General features: G+C 38.3%; 2 protein-coding genes and 1 pseudogene across 4 annotated transcripts; 1 reads left to right on the plus strand and 2 right to left on the minus strand.

Annotated features, from left to right (window-relative positions):
- Positions 1-1,188: 1,188 nt before the first annotated feature.
- On the plus strand, positions 1,189-6,463 carry slc15a5 (solute carrier family 15 member 5). The gene is made up of 9 exons (XM_028036765.1): positions 1,189-1,661; positions 2,674-2,896; positions 3,109-3,278; positions 3,394-3,614; positions 3,693-3,879; positions 4,004-4,192; positions 4,280-4,411; positions 5,347-5,455; positions 5,569-6,463. The coding sequence occupies exons 1-9, from the start codon at positions 1,310-1,312 to the stop codon at positions 5,696-5,698; spliced, it is 1,713 nt and encodes a 570-aa protein (XP_027892566.1). The 5' UTR covers positions 1,189-1,309; the 3' UTR covers positions 5,699-6,463.
- On the minus strand, positions 6,084-9,520 carry LOC114156313 (E3 ubiquitin/ISG15 ligase TRIM25-like). Of its 3 annotated transcripts, XM_028036682.1 has the most exons (6): positions 8,907-9,520; positions 8,712-8,807; positions 7,638-7,883; positions 7,398-7,551; positions 7,247-7,315; positions 6,181-7,173 (listed from the first exon to the last, which is right to left on the minus strand). In XM_028036682.1, the coding sequence occupies exons 1-6, from the start codon at positions 9,483-9,485 to the stop codon at positions 6,650-6,652; spliced, it is 1,668 nt and encodes a 555-aa protein (XP_027892483.1). In that variant the 5' UTR covers positions 9,486-9,520; the 3' UTR covers positions 6,181-6,649. The 3 variants fall into 3 exon arrangements, with proteins under 3 accessions (XP_027892491.1, XP_027892500.1, XP_027892483.1); XM_028036690.1 differs by lacking the exon at positions 8,712-8,807 and having other exon boundaries at positions 6,084-7,173; XM_028036699.1 differs by lacking the exons at positions 8,712-8,807; positions 8,907-9,520 and adding an exon at positions 8,013-8,639 and having other exon boundaries at positions 6,084-7,173.
- A 964-nt stretch (positions 9,521-10,484) lies between these two features.
- On the minus strand, positions 10,485-13,935 carry LOC114156330 (tripartite motif-containing protein 16-like; annotated as a pseudogene).
- Between the last annotated feature and the right edge of the window lie 75 nt (positions 13,936-14,010).

Below are 14,010 nucleotides of genomic sequence, written 5' to 3' on the forward strand. Positions count from 1 at the left end.
ACCATTATATTATATTATATTATATTATATTATATTATATTATATTATATTATATTATATTATATTATATCATATCATATCATATTATATTATATTATATCATATCATATCATATTATATTATATTATATTATATTATATTATATTATATTATATTATATTATAGGAAATGTTTTAAAAACAATGGTCACATGTCATCTGATCTATGCCTGCTGATGAAATGCTTTCTCTTGTTCTCAGACTATCAGTTTATGGGAGAAAAGCTTGTTTTTTTGCAGCCTTGATCTGGTTGCAGTTAAGCTGCACTCTGTCTCACTCTAATCTAACGTCATGATTCTAATTACCGGCAGTCTACTCTAAATGAGCTTGCTCGGTGAGGGCCAGCCTTAACTAGGAGATGTGACATTTGGAGTGAGTTTGCAACAACATGCAGCAGAGATTCATTTATTGTTGTCTTTGTTTCAACTTAATCTCTTTGGTAAAGGAAGCTGATTTTAAAAAGTACGACTGCAGATATTGTGAACCATTACCAAAAGTGGTCTGGCATCTTTGAAAAGTTAATATTTAACATCACTTTGAGCAACGTGCAGCTGGATGACAATACAAATGGATTGATTAACCTTAGATGACCTTAGGAAAATATTTGCTTTTGTCACTATATATGGATTTTTTGTTTTTACTTAATACAGGAATGGGTGTTATATTCAGGTTACAGGTCATTAACATTTTAGAAAAGTGTTTTGGAGTTTTGAACTCTGTGTGAAAGTCATTTGAAAGATTTCTTTTTAAAAGGATATCTTCTATAGAAATCACTACATAGATACTACAGAAATTACTTATATTTTCTATGTGTCTTACTTAATTTTAGCAAGTTTCCTTAAAGTCAGAGAAAAATAATACAAAGACTTTCTCTGTATATTATTACTGATCACAAAATTTCTGCAAATTTGTAATGAGTGGAAGATAAGATAGTTTAAAAACGGACTCTTTATTTCTTTCTAGTGAGTTTAAAAATAGTCAGAGATCTTCTCTAATCTGCTACCATTCATCACTCCTTTATAAAATTGTGCACAATGTGTCAGATTCCCACACAACAACCACAGTTCTGAGTGAGATGATACGAAGAGATGAAGGAGCCACCAACACAGACAGACTGTGACTTATTAGTCTGTATTTCAGCTCAGGAGTCACACCAGGATGCAGGATTCCAGCTTTACTCGCTGACGGTTCTCAAGAAGTGTGAGCTGGATCAGAACTCACAGTCCTCATCCAACTAAGCAGCAGAGGACTCACCTCCCGATGCTGGTGGAATGGTGGCAGGAGGACTGAAAAGAGCGCCGGACGGCTGGGAAAGAGTGCAACCAGTCTCCCAGACTCCTACTTTGGACCAGAGACCACAGAAGAAATCTTACAAGAAACTCCAAGTTGTCATCTGTGTTCTGCTTGTGGAGCTGTGCGAGAGGTTTACATTCTTTGGGATTGTTTGTAACATGATTCTGTTTTGCACCGTGAAGCTGGGCTATGACAACTTCCTGGCTGTAACCGTCAACCTGTGCTTCATAGGAGCCAGCACCCTGACCCCTGTTCTGGTCGGGTGGTTTGCAGAAACCTGCTTAGGAAGGACTAAGGTCCTTTACTTGTGTGCCTTTCTTCATTTCTTTGGTAAGACACAGGGAGAGCTGTTATTTTGCTCAGTAGATAAGTATGACAATCAAAACACATGACAGCTTTTTTGTTGTTGCTGTTTTAGTATTTTATTTCCAAATTACTTTTAAGTCAAATTACTTCATTTAATTTACTCTGTCTTTACACAATTATATGTATTTGAAAGAAAAAAAATACCAATCATTATAGAGTCTTTATTTTATTGCTTCCTTGACTCAGTGAGCAGCTATTTTAAACCACTCCTAACATCTTTAAACTTTAACTAAACATAAGACAGTTGAGCAAAATCTGTTAATGTTATATCAGTTAGATATTATCCAGCCTGTCTAAAGTTTAGTCACAATTTGTATTGGGATTTTTGTTCTTTTGCACATTTTTGGTGACATTTTTGTACCTGAGCATGGCTACATAAACTTTGACATTCTGGGCAAATTTAGGTAAGTTGCCAAAAAGTCCTTCAGGCATTATCAACAATATTTTCAGCTAATTATAATACCAGTGTGATTCTGTTTAAGTATATTATTTCTTTATTGAATAGATTTACTTTTTCTTGTTTTGTCTGACATTATGTCATAGCATAAAATGGGAATTCATTTCAACTCTTTGAGCTCATCTTTACCAGTGGTATTATGTTTTAAATTGTTTCAAACTGTTTTGTCTTTCTGCTTTAATTCTATTACCATTTGTATTTTATATTGAGATGTAAGTAAAGAAAAGAGTCTTAGTATCAAATGTACTGTTGTCTGTTAGATATGGATTACAACACAGAGTCATCCCTTGGATTTTTGAGCCTGCTAGTAACAAAATAAACATAAGTAATATTTTTTTTAACTGACAGCAAATATTCCTTCTAGAAGAAAAAGCAATCAATGCTCAGAGAAAACATTTGAAAGATTTTTAGAAAGTCAGAACAGCTTTATAAATACCACAAAAATGATTATTAAAATGACAAACGATGAAGAGATGACCCAAGGTTTTTGCACAGTTCTGAAGCTGTGGTCTGCCCTAGGTACAGCCATGCTGCCAGTGGTTGCGTTTCCATTTGAAGATTTCTACATTGACACTCATCACATGACCCATAAGTTGGACCCCATTGAGCAGCAGATCTTGTTTTATGTGGGTCTCCTGGCTGCTGCGCTGGGCATCGGTGGCATCAGGGCCATCCTCTGTCCAATGGGAGCCTACAGCCTGCAGAGCTGCAACCAGCACCAGCTCCTGTCCTTCTTCAACTGGTGGGTGAAGGGTTTTTTTTAGACCCAAACCTTAATCTGGTTTCAAAAGCTAAAGCAAAAACACCAATGACTAATCTTTTAAATGTCTTATAGTGAAAACTTTGCCTCACAAAATGTCCGTTTTGTAATGCTTTTGATAAAAACAAATGATCTTAATTCATCCGTTTGTTGGTATCACTGAATGCTTTACTATTGTATGTCTTTCTATTCAGGTTCTACTGGCTAGTGAATCTGAATTCCACTGTCGTGTTTTTGGGCATCGCTTACATCCAGCAGTCTGTGGCCCAAAATCTGGGCTTCCTCATCCCTTTCACCTCCGTGCTGCTGGCTCTCATCGCCATCCACATGATGCGCAGCAAACTCACCTACAAACCCAAGAGAGGTACAACTGCGGTCACTTTCAAGATAAGATAAGATAAGATAAGATAAGATAAGATAAGATAAGATAAGATTTTATTGAGCCCTAAGGAGGGCTGTTCTATTGGGACTGGTTTCAGGTGGATCCTTACTGACCACACTAGGAGTTTTCCTGAACTCTTTCAAAATGTGCTGCCTCCGTCATCGCCACCTGAGTGGAGATGAGGTGTCCTGGCTGGACCGGGCCAAAGAGAACAATGGTGGGCGGTACAGCGAGACCCATGTGGAAAATGTAAAAGTCTTGACGAAGCTCTTTCCTCTCTATGGACTTCAGCTGCTGTACAGAGTCTGCGTCACACAGGCACGTCATGATAAACACATTTCAACCAGTATTGCTGTTTAGCAAAATAAAAGAGGTTGGGGAGATATTTCTCCACAGATTCCCTCAGGTTACTACATACAGGCCATGAACTCTAACCTCCACCTGAATGGCCTTCTGCTGCCCATCGGTGCCATGAATGTCATCAGCATCCTGCCTCTGCTGCTCTTAGCCCCGCTGATGGAGTTCGTGACAACCTACTTCCTCTCCATGGAGAAAACTCCACTGGCACCTGCAAGAGTCATCAGTAAGAATCCCACTGCCACACACTCCAACTAATCCAAATGCTTAACAACTTCACAGAAATGTTCTTCCATCTTTCTCACTTGCAGTGTTCTTTTGCCGTTATTCCACGCTGTCTGTCCTCTTAGCTTTGGGCCATGCATGTGCTGCTGTGTCTGTCCTGGTGGCGGGTTTGGTGGAGCTGCATAGGAAGGCCCACCCACTGGTGGAGCAGACCCTCTCCGGGAAGGTTCTGCATGTGTCATCCATGCCGTGTTTCCAGCTGGCACCTCAATACATCCTGCTCGGTGTGGCTGAAGCTCTCGTCACTCCTTCGTGTGGGTGAAACATCCCAGATGAAACTTTATCAGATGATCAAAGAGCTCCATTAGACAGTCATTTGTTGGTCTCTTGTTCTTTGGCAGGTTCCCTCATATCCTTCCAGCTGATCCCAAGCCACATCAGAGGGATCTCCCTGCACTTCCTCACTCTGTCCTATGGAGGGGGCTGTTTACTTGGTGCCTTCATCATTCAGCTTGTGCATTTTTGCTCTGGAGGTAGATAAAAACTACCGATCTATTGCATACATGTGCATCTTCATGAATTAAAAAAATCACATAAAATTTATTTATTTGTATATTTCAATTCAGAAAGTGAAGCTTATGTAGATTCATTGTACTCTGAGTTATATATTTCAGATTATGGGTACAGGTAATAAAAACTAAAAACTCTGTTAGATTTAAAAAATATATTTTTAATAATGACATTTTATTTTATGGTCATTTTATAACCAAGGTAATCATGGAGAAGAGTAGTTTAACACTGGATGCCATTAAGTTGCTAATGACAGTGGGGGCTCACAGTCTGCTGGAGACATATAAATTGAATGTTTTGTGGAAGGAAATGTGTTGATAGGTTGTCCAATGTCCTTTTAGAAATTAATGTAAAGAAGAAGGTAAAATTTGAAGAAGAGAAACATAGAATACAAGCAATCCAGTTGGAAGTTTCCACATAATCAGGAATTAATCAAGGAGCAATACCATCTTCTGGAGTTGATCCTCTGCTAAACAGGAGCAGTTAAAGACTCTGTTATCACTGTGCTTGGCCAGCAGCAAATTTGTCTGACTTAAACCCATAAAGAACCTATGAGGTATTGTCAAGAGGAACACGAGCGACGCCAGAACATATGATGCAGATGATGGGCTTCAGGAACACCTCAGCGGAGCCGTGCCATGCTGCGCTGATGTAGTGATGCATGCTTGGCCCTTTAAAATAGTCCGATTTTCTGAGAATCATTAACTGTAAACCACAAACATCAAAATGAAGAAAAACAAGGACAAAACTTCCACCTATGAAAATTAAATCTACAGAAGTTTTACCTTTTTAATGTAGAAAATAAATGAAAATGTTTTTTGTGTTGTTTCTTTTTAAGATTCATTTGCCTCTTGACACCTCCTGATGGTGACCCAAAATTATTTCACTGCCAAAACAGGAAACTTCTACCCAAACTCTCTGCATGATGGGAATCTTGAGAGATTCTTCTTCCTTCTGGCCTCATTGATGACTATAAATACTCTTCTGTTCTGGAGATTATCATACAGGTACCCAATTATCTTTACAATATAGCTTGAATTATCACCATGTCAACTCATTTGAAGGCAAATTACAGCCAACTTTGGTGCTTCTGAATCCGTCTCTTCTTGTCGCCGTTTAGGTACATGGACCTGAGTGTTCAGGGGAAACCACTGAGCAGCAGCTCTCTGTCTGACAAGCTGCTGCAATACAAGGCCACACTGCGCTTCTACGACACTGTAGAACATCTCTCTACTGACTCTGTTTTATGACTGCCTTTACTGAGGTCCCCTGTTAGTGGCGCTGGCGCTGCGTATTTGTGTTTCCTTAATCTATAACAGTGACATGCTCTGTAGAGTAAAATCTATCAATACAAGTCCAGAAGTCTCAAAAAATGTATTTTTTTTATAGAAATTTACCATTTTTATTAAATAGTTGTTTGAGCTTGAATTGATGGTCAAATTCAAGTGGTAAAAAAACATTAACATATTACGACAAATGAGAAACTAATAATAATCCAATGGTGTGTTTTGTTGAAGTTCATAATGTGAGTCAATCAAATTTGCAGACATTACAAGCAGCATTAAAAATTAGTGATGAGTTTTGTAAAATAGAGATAATCTGATAAAATGTGCACAAAATCTAAAACAAATTGCCCACTAATGAGTAACAGCCATTTTAATACGAAATGTTTGCAACAATCAATTGACTGCAAAAACATTGATCTCAAGCAAGAAGTAAATAAGAAGCACTGTAACCACTGAAGATATTCTTTATGTCAGTAAAGCATTTTCATTCTTCTATATATGCACCTTGAAATTCACACCAAAGTCTGAATTTCTATGTGTTATCACTGCAAAAACATTAATGACAGAATAAAAAAAATAAATCTCAGTTCAAGATAGTGATGATTACATATTTGCATCATTAGGCGTCTACAGATGGGAATTAGCTTTTTGTATAATGTGGTAAAATGTATCAATGGTGACATTTATGTTTGAGTTGTACATTGTACCATTTATTATATCTATAATTTCAGAAAATAATGCATCAAGAACTTACATGTCCCTCTTAAAGCTGGGATCAAACATGGAAAAGTCCTAAAAATGATAAATATTTAAGCTTACATAGATTATTCTGTAACATATAAATCGGTCCGTAATCGATTTACTGCTTATTTATTTTCTTAATTCAGTTCGATAGCAATAAGGTTGAAGTTGAGCTTAAAACTCACACATTGTTAGGTTCGCTCCTAAATCCACACTGAAGCCAGGATAGAGAGGTTCACTGAATGTTGTCTGGACTCGGTGCAGTAGCATGAGCTCTCCACAGCGTGAAACGCTGTAGAAACTCAACTTCCCTTCATTGTACTCAAGGTGCACACCCACTCTACGTGACTGAGCTGGGGGAATCAGACCTTTATGAAGACTGTTGTGCCAAAAAGTGCAACTAGAAGGAGAACAGATGATTTTCCAAGACAGCTTGTTGTGTCCGAAGCAGCAGTCTTTACCCTGCCCTTTTCTTTGTATGCCTTTATATGACACAGCCACCTCAATGACGCCACCGTCCCACTCCACCTCCCAGTAGTGGTTTTCTTGAAGGTCGTCTTGGCACAACGATTGGTAAAAGTGGGAGAATCTGTCAGGGTGATCAGGATGAGCCTGGCCTGTTATTCCCCATGATAGCTCTCTCTTGGTATTTGCCATGTATAGACACCCATGCACTGTGTTAGGATCCAGCGTAGGACCTGCAAGAGAGGACAAATTCACTCACTCAAAGGTTGAAACTTCCTGTAGAAATATATTTATTATTCTACTTACATATAAACTTGGTCAGTAAGTCTTTTCTTGATGTTGGTTTGATATGAAGCTTTCCGGGAATACGCAACACTGACAAGAAAAAAATAATAATGTTCTCAAACTCAGGAAACGTGCAATTATAATGAAATTTGCTACAAAATACCCAACTCACTTATATTATCCATAAAATGGCCAAATAATTGTACATTCTGTATGTCACACATGCTTTTTAATTGGTTGGTTTTTGCAGACACAAACTCTTTCAGAGGCACCAGTTCTTCATGTGAACCTGAAAACACAGGGAGGCCACCCACAGCTTGAATATCCTGTAAAAGCCAAACAAATGCATAATCCCAACAGTCTTACATTAAACAAGAAAAATACAAAAGAGGAAATGATACAAAAGAATCACCTTTAGGAACTGAATGGGATCATCTGCTTGTGCAAGCTGGCAGAGATTATGATCCATTTCCCTCAGTTTATGAACTTCATGCTCCAGTTGTGCTTTGTGACCGTTAGTCCAGTCAACTCCAGCTTTCTCTACCTCTTCAACTTTGCCTCTCATCTCAAGACATTTCTTTTCCAGAAAGTGATTGTATAAACGGAGATGTTCGGTGCATCGCTGCTCAAAGTTGTTACTTGACTCCCAAGCAGCATCCTTGTGGAAAACAAACAACATTACAGTCGTCATGACTTTCAGTCACAGTAAGGTTGGGGGTTTTGGGGTAAGGTTAGTCAGAAGCGCATTGGAGCAAAACATACATCAGAATTGAGTTTGATGCCACACCTGATTAACAGCATTCCAGTTTACATGCTCAGATTTCAACATGGCGCCCAGGTTGTTCGCAGCACCTCTTGTGAACATCGTTTTAAGCTTTACTTCCCATAAGCATACAGCATATGTTCAGTTAGTAAGTGCTACATTGATTTTAGATGCACTCTTATGTGTGTTTTGTGAAATAAACATGTTTCCAACCACATCTTACTAATGTTGATGCATGGAGCGGTCATATTAAACTACTGAGTCAGCCAAGATGTATTTGGGTAGCTAGACGCTCCCACATTCCCAGTGGAAAATCTGTCTTCGGAGGGCGTTCCAGATGATTTATTCAACTGGGAAGTCCAAATGTCACAGTTCAGACTACAACTGAGGCGCATCATTAATTTGACAATGTTAAGTTGTAAAATAATTTGCTCGTTTATCTACTGTAAGGAAGACGAGAACCAAAGTGTTACTCTCCATGTCATTACAAGATGTACACCACATATTCACATACTGCACATGTGTTGTAAGGCATTCTCACACACAGCAAGTGACTCAACAAATTAATTCACTCATGTTTTCAGATCCTGGTTCAACACAGGCATACATAACAATTTGCAGTAACTAAGCATTTGGTTTTACAAGAAGGTTTGGAGTGATCGGCTAAAAAGCCATAGAGTGAAGTTCATATTTCAGGTGTTTTTGCTTATTTACAACACTTACTCTAATAGATTTTGCTGCCTCCTCTAGCTGTCCTATTTTACACTGTGAAACCCAAACTGTGTCTGCAATTTTCTTTCTGGTTCTTTCCAACTCCTCCTGTTAAAACAGCAAGTCATCAAATCGTAAAGGCAGTAAGATAAAAAAAAAAAAACTGTCACAAAAATATAACTTTAGGTTTTGGATGAATTTAATTACCTGCTTTGCTTTGACTTCTGCTGTGACTTCCACAATGTCATGATTTTTGTGCTGCACCACACAAAGTGGACAAACCAGCTGCTTATCAGTGCGACAGTAAATTTCAAAAAGTCTGTCATGACGGGAGCAGATACTTTCCTTGATTCTCGTAGAGGCCTGAATCAGCTTGTGCTTCTTTAGTACAGGAAGTTCAAAATGAGGCTGCAGATGTGTGTCACAGAAGGAAGCAAGACACATGAGACAATACATCTCAGCTTTTCGTTTTCTCTTAGTGCAACAATCACACGGCACGTCCCCTGGTAAAGCAACATCATTTGCACCACCAGCAGCACTTTGACTGGGTTTCTTCTTGTGCTCCTCCAACAGATTAGCCAAGACTGTGTTTCTCTGAAGAGCAGGTTTTGGGCTGAAAGTTGTCCGGCACTGAGGACAAGTGTATTTTTTTTTGAGGTTTGGTCCTGTGTCCCAGAAAGTGTTTATACATTTCTTACAGAAGCTGTGTCCACAGGCAGTAGTCACAGGTTCGTCCAGCATTTGTAGACAAATAGAGCAATCCAACAGGTCCAGACTGGAAGCCATTTTCCGCCGATCAGAACTGTTACTTTCAGTTCCTTTCACAAAGGAGTGGCCTTTGACCTTGTGATCTAAGAGGGTGGAACTTTTTCTTGTCTTAAAGAGACACACCAAAATTCCAATAGTATTCAAAAATACTAATCAAGAAATGCTGTGAAATAAAAAATGTTTTGTTATTTTTCTTATGTTTTCATTTAATTCTTTTACTTATTTAATCACATTAAATGCCACATAGTTTCAGAGTTCTGAGAAACTGGTGCAACAAGAGGATGTTTACTACCTAAGGGATTAACTGATGGTTACCCTTCCAACTCTGTTATCACACAAGTATAGATTGTATCCTCCCTCTTGTTATCGCTCAACTTGTATGCTGTAGGAAGAAGTGCATCTGGATGTTCAGAACTCACTGCAGCGTGCTGTGTGCTGTTCCCATCTGCGGATGTAATAAAGAATTTGCTCTTTGCCGTTTGCCAGAGTCTCAGCCTGATCTGTTCCCTTACAGATTCTTTTTTTCCACAATGCAGTGTTAGAGAAGAGAAACATTTGGATTTTACTAAGACTTCATGTATTAATTGCAGAAAATGTTGCTTGTAATCAGTTTCTTGTATATGGTAGGCCATCAAATTAATGTACCCTGAAGGCCTGTTAAACATAAACACTACTATTTAATCTTTAATTCACTGAAAATTAGTCAGTTCTTTCCATTAGTGAAAGATGCAAAATATAAATAATATATATTATATACATGGTTGCACATAGCTGCTTCTCTGCGAATTTAAAGATAAAGTTTCAACTGATCATACTGTTGAGACATGATCAACAGTGTATAAGGGGTTGGATGTAGCTGGAATGTCAGAATGTCAGATAGTAAATTTTTATCATTCACTGCTGAACAAGTCAAGTTTATTTGTATAGCACATTTCAGCAGCAAGGCGGTTCAAAGTGCTTTACATAATAAAAACAGAACATTGCAAAGTTGGAAGGAAAACACCATACAGTCAACAATTGAACAAACATATTTTAATGAGAGCCATCATCAAAATCTTACAAATCAAATATGTTGGTCAATGTTTCATTTATCGTGGTTCAAAACAGTCAAGAAATGATTTGGTACAAATATAACAAAACTCTAAATGAAGATACAAGATGAACAGTAATGAAAGTTAAACACAGTTTCAATGCAGTTGCAAACGAGGGAAATGTCAGGTGAGAGTAAAGTTCTACATGTCTTCATTGTATCCTGACATTACTGGAGCTACACAATATATACTGTATATAATTCAGGTAAGATTCCCATATAATACTTGTTGTTCACGTTTTGCTTTTGCATTGAGTGCCTCTGAAGTATATTAAAATGGCAGAGTAATCGTAATTACATGACTCAAATTATACAAATTAATTACATTATTTCCCTTTACAGCAGAATATCAGATACTTAACTCTATATCTAACTGCATGTTTTCAGTTAGATGTATGGATCTTGCAACTTACTTATTTAAATCAAGCGATTTTACTGCTGCTTGATTATCTTTACGGAAGCTCCTTTGGACACCATAAACCCAGGGTATAAAGGTTGGGAGAAAGTGGTTTGAACTTTATGGAGGAGCACCAGTTGTTCAGAGCAAGACACACTGTAAAAGGACAGGGTTCCAGCTTTATGGTTCAAATACAACCCCATTCTGGAAGAACATGGGTTGGGAATTTTGATTTTCATTTCATTGTGCCAAAATGTACATCCAGAATTTGCAAGGGAAACACTCCAGGACTGGTCATTGTATCCAAAGCAGCTTTCTTTTATGTTTGGCCCTTTGTAGCACACCGCCACCTCAACTCTGGGCCCCTTCCACTCAACTTCCCAGTAGCAAACACCAGACAAACCTTCGGAGCACAACACTTGATCATACTTGGTAAATCTCTCTGTGTGGTAGGGATACTCCTGGGCTTTCTTGGTCCAAGTAACTTTGGCGTTTTCCTCGGAGAGCAACAGGTTCTCAAAAGCTGTGTTGAGATCCAAACTCAAGCTACAGGAATCTTAAATGTCCAAAAATTAAAAGATAAAACCAATATTTAGTTTGGTCAATATGGATCCGCAAAGGCTATTTTGAAAATGTAACATAAATAACTTACACATGCACAATTCCTGCCTCGTCATTGGATCTGGAACGGTTTCAACTGAAAACAGAAAAAAGACATGACATCCCACAGCCACACACTTGCATGTCAAAGCGTTAGGTATTCTGTTGTGTTCTTACTGGTATCTGATATTTCCTTAATAGCAGTTGACACAGTCTTTCAAGTCTGATATAGCCTTTGTCACACAATCAAAGGCTAGGTACTGCTGGAGGTTGAGGTTCAGGCTCTTTTTAGGTTCTGTGCTATTGAAAATGGGCTTGCAGTGCTGGAGAAGCACAAAAACAAAAACACGGCATCATGCAGTGCAGTAAAAGTTGCCATACCTTTATAACTCCTTTCATTTTATTACATGACGAACACAAATATTAATGAATGTTACTGTATTGTTATGTAATAGATGAACACAAAGTATTGCATGACTGTGAAATAAAAGGGAAAAAGACTTACGGTTAAAACCTAAAATGTGTGATGTACATTTATATTTAGCCCCCGTTTTGTTGTCACCCCTGAAACATATGCAACGCAACCAATTTTCTTCAGAAGTCACATAATTAAATAAATCAATTAACCTAAAAGTCACAGTTTTGGATTGTGGCCCTGGAGAGAACTCATTCAGGAAGAAGATTCAATCTGACTGCAGAAAAACCTCAAGCCAAGATTTGAATCCAGGGCTTTGTTGGTGTTTAGAACTGACCCACCATGCAGCCCCTAAACACAAATGCACACCAGATTTACATTTTTATTTGTTGATTGAAATAAACAAATAATTGACTTTCAACTTAACAGCAATGCACTTATTGGTGTTGGTTTATCATAGAAAATCCCTGTAAAACATTTATGTCATAACAGGACACAAAGTCAAAAATATAGTTTTGCCAGACATTCTGTGCAAACTGCAGAATCTGTGCATTAAATCTGTTCACCTGCAAAAAGTAAATGTTGTCTTCAGTTGAAGACAGCTTCCTCATTTCATCGTCTCTCCCCCTCAGGTCTCTAATCTCCTTCTCAAGCTGACTGATGAGTGTTTCAGTTTGACCGAAGGCTGCATTTTCCTGATGTTTGATTAGCTCCTTCATAACTGAACGTCTCTTATCTGCCATCGAGACAATTTCAGCGTAGATCTTCTCATTTTGGTCAAGCGCTGCATCTCTGGAAAGCTGAAAGCAGTCCCCACCAAAAGATAGACTATGAACTATTTCAATGGAAACATGTTAAGCCAAGAGGATAAAGAAAGTCACCTTTAATGCCTTCATTTTCTGTCCCCGTTGTCGCACCTGCTTCGCCTTTTCTCCAATTCTTTGCTGATTTCTTTGATTCTTTTCTCCAAATAGTTTCTAAAACACATTTAATGGTTACTTAGACTAATTTAGATAAACAGAATGGAATATTGTATGTATTTTTGTAACTAACAGAAGTTTTAAATATCACTGAAACACAGTACATGTGCTAATGATAATAATAACAATTATTATTATTATAATATCATTATAAGCAAGAATAATAAACAATGATCGTACTTGTTTCTCTTTTCTGGCTGCTGCTGCTGAGATAGTGTCATGGTTTTTGTGCTCATCCATGACGCAAAGCAGGCAGATGCACTCATCGTCACTGCGACAGTACACTTCAAGCAGCTTGTCGTGCTTAGAGCAGATCTTCTCCTGGATGGAGTCTGACACCTCCACCAGCTTGTGCCTTTGGAAAGCTGCAGACTCATAGTGAGGCTGGACGTGTGTGGCACAGTAAGAAGCAAGACACACCAAACATGTTTTGACAGCCTTCAGTTTCTTCACAGTGCAGAAATCACACTCCACTTCATTTGGTTTAGCTTGCTTTTCACATAAAGGAGTGGTTCTCTCTGGTTCAGCCATTTTCTCGATCAAATCAACCAGTACCGTGTTCTTGTTCAGTACAGGTCTTGAGTTGAAAGTGTGTCTACACTGAGGGCAGCTGCAAACACCCTTCTGACCCTCCTGGTCCCAGTAGTTACTTACACAGTCCATACAGTAGCTGTGGCCGCAAGGAAGAGTCACAGGTTTCTTCAACACCTCCAGGCATACAGAGCAGCACAAAGAATAGGGAGCTTCACTTTTTGCTGCCATCTTCTTCACTGCATTTGGTAAGTTTCACTTTCCCTAAAAGCAAATCTAGAAAAACAGGGAGGGACTCTAAGAATAGGGGTCACATATCAAGCTCAGTAAGTTTCACTTTCTCTGAAATGAAAGTGGAAGAGTATGAGAGCCTCTTTCCTTCTTTTATTGATTTTTTTTAATATATATATATATAATTTTGACTAAGCTACATATCTAAGTTTATTAACTATAGCAGGAGTGGGCAACTCCAGGCCTCGAGGGCCGGTCTCCTGCAACTTTCAGATGTATCTCTACTTCAACACACCTGA

This window comes from Xiphophorus couchianus, chromosome 2, assembly GCF_001444195.1.
Source record: "Xiphophorus couchianus chromosome 2, X_couchianus-1.0, whole genome shotgun sequence".
NCBI lineage: Eukaryota > Metazoa > Chordata > Actinopteri > Cyprinodontiformes > Poeciliidae > Xiphophorus > Xiphophorus couchianus.

Coding starts and splice junctions, on each gene's coding strand:
- slc15a5 (XM_028036765.1), top strand. CDS start 1,310: ATGGTGGCAGGAGGACTGAAAAGAGCGCCGGACGGCTGGGAAAGAGTG. Junction 2,897..3,108: donor CTCCTGTCCTTCTTCAACTG/GTGGGTGAAGGG, acceptor CTTTCTATTCAG/GTTCTACTGGCTAGTGAATC. Junction 4,193..4,279: donor AGCTCTCGTCACTCCTTCGT/GTGGGTGAAACA, acceptor GTTCTTTGGCAG/GTTCCCTCATATCCTTCCAG.
- LOC114156313 (XM_028036682.1), bottom strand. CDS start 9,485: ATGGCTTCCAGTCTGGACCTGTTGGATTGCTCTATTTGTCTACAAATG. Junction 8,808..8,906: donor CAGAAGTCAAAGCAAAGCAG/GTAATTAAATTC, acceptor CTGTTTTAACAG/GAGGAGTTGGAAAGAACCAG. Junction 7,884..8,711: donor AGGCAGCAAAATCTATTAGA/GTAAGTGTTGTA, acceptor GTTTTCCACAAG/GATGCTGCTTGGGAGTCAAG.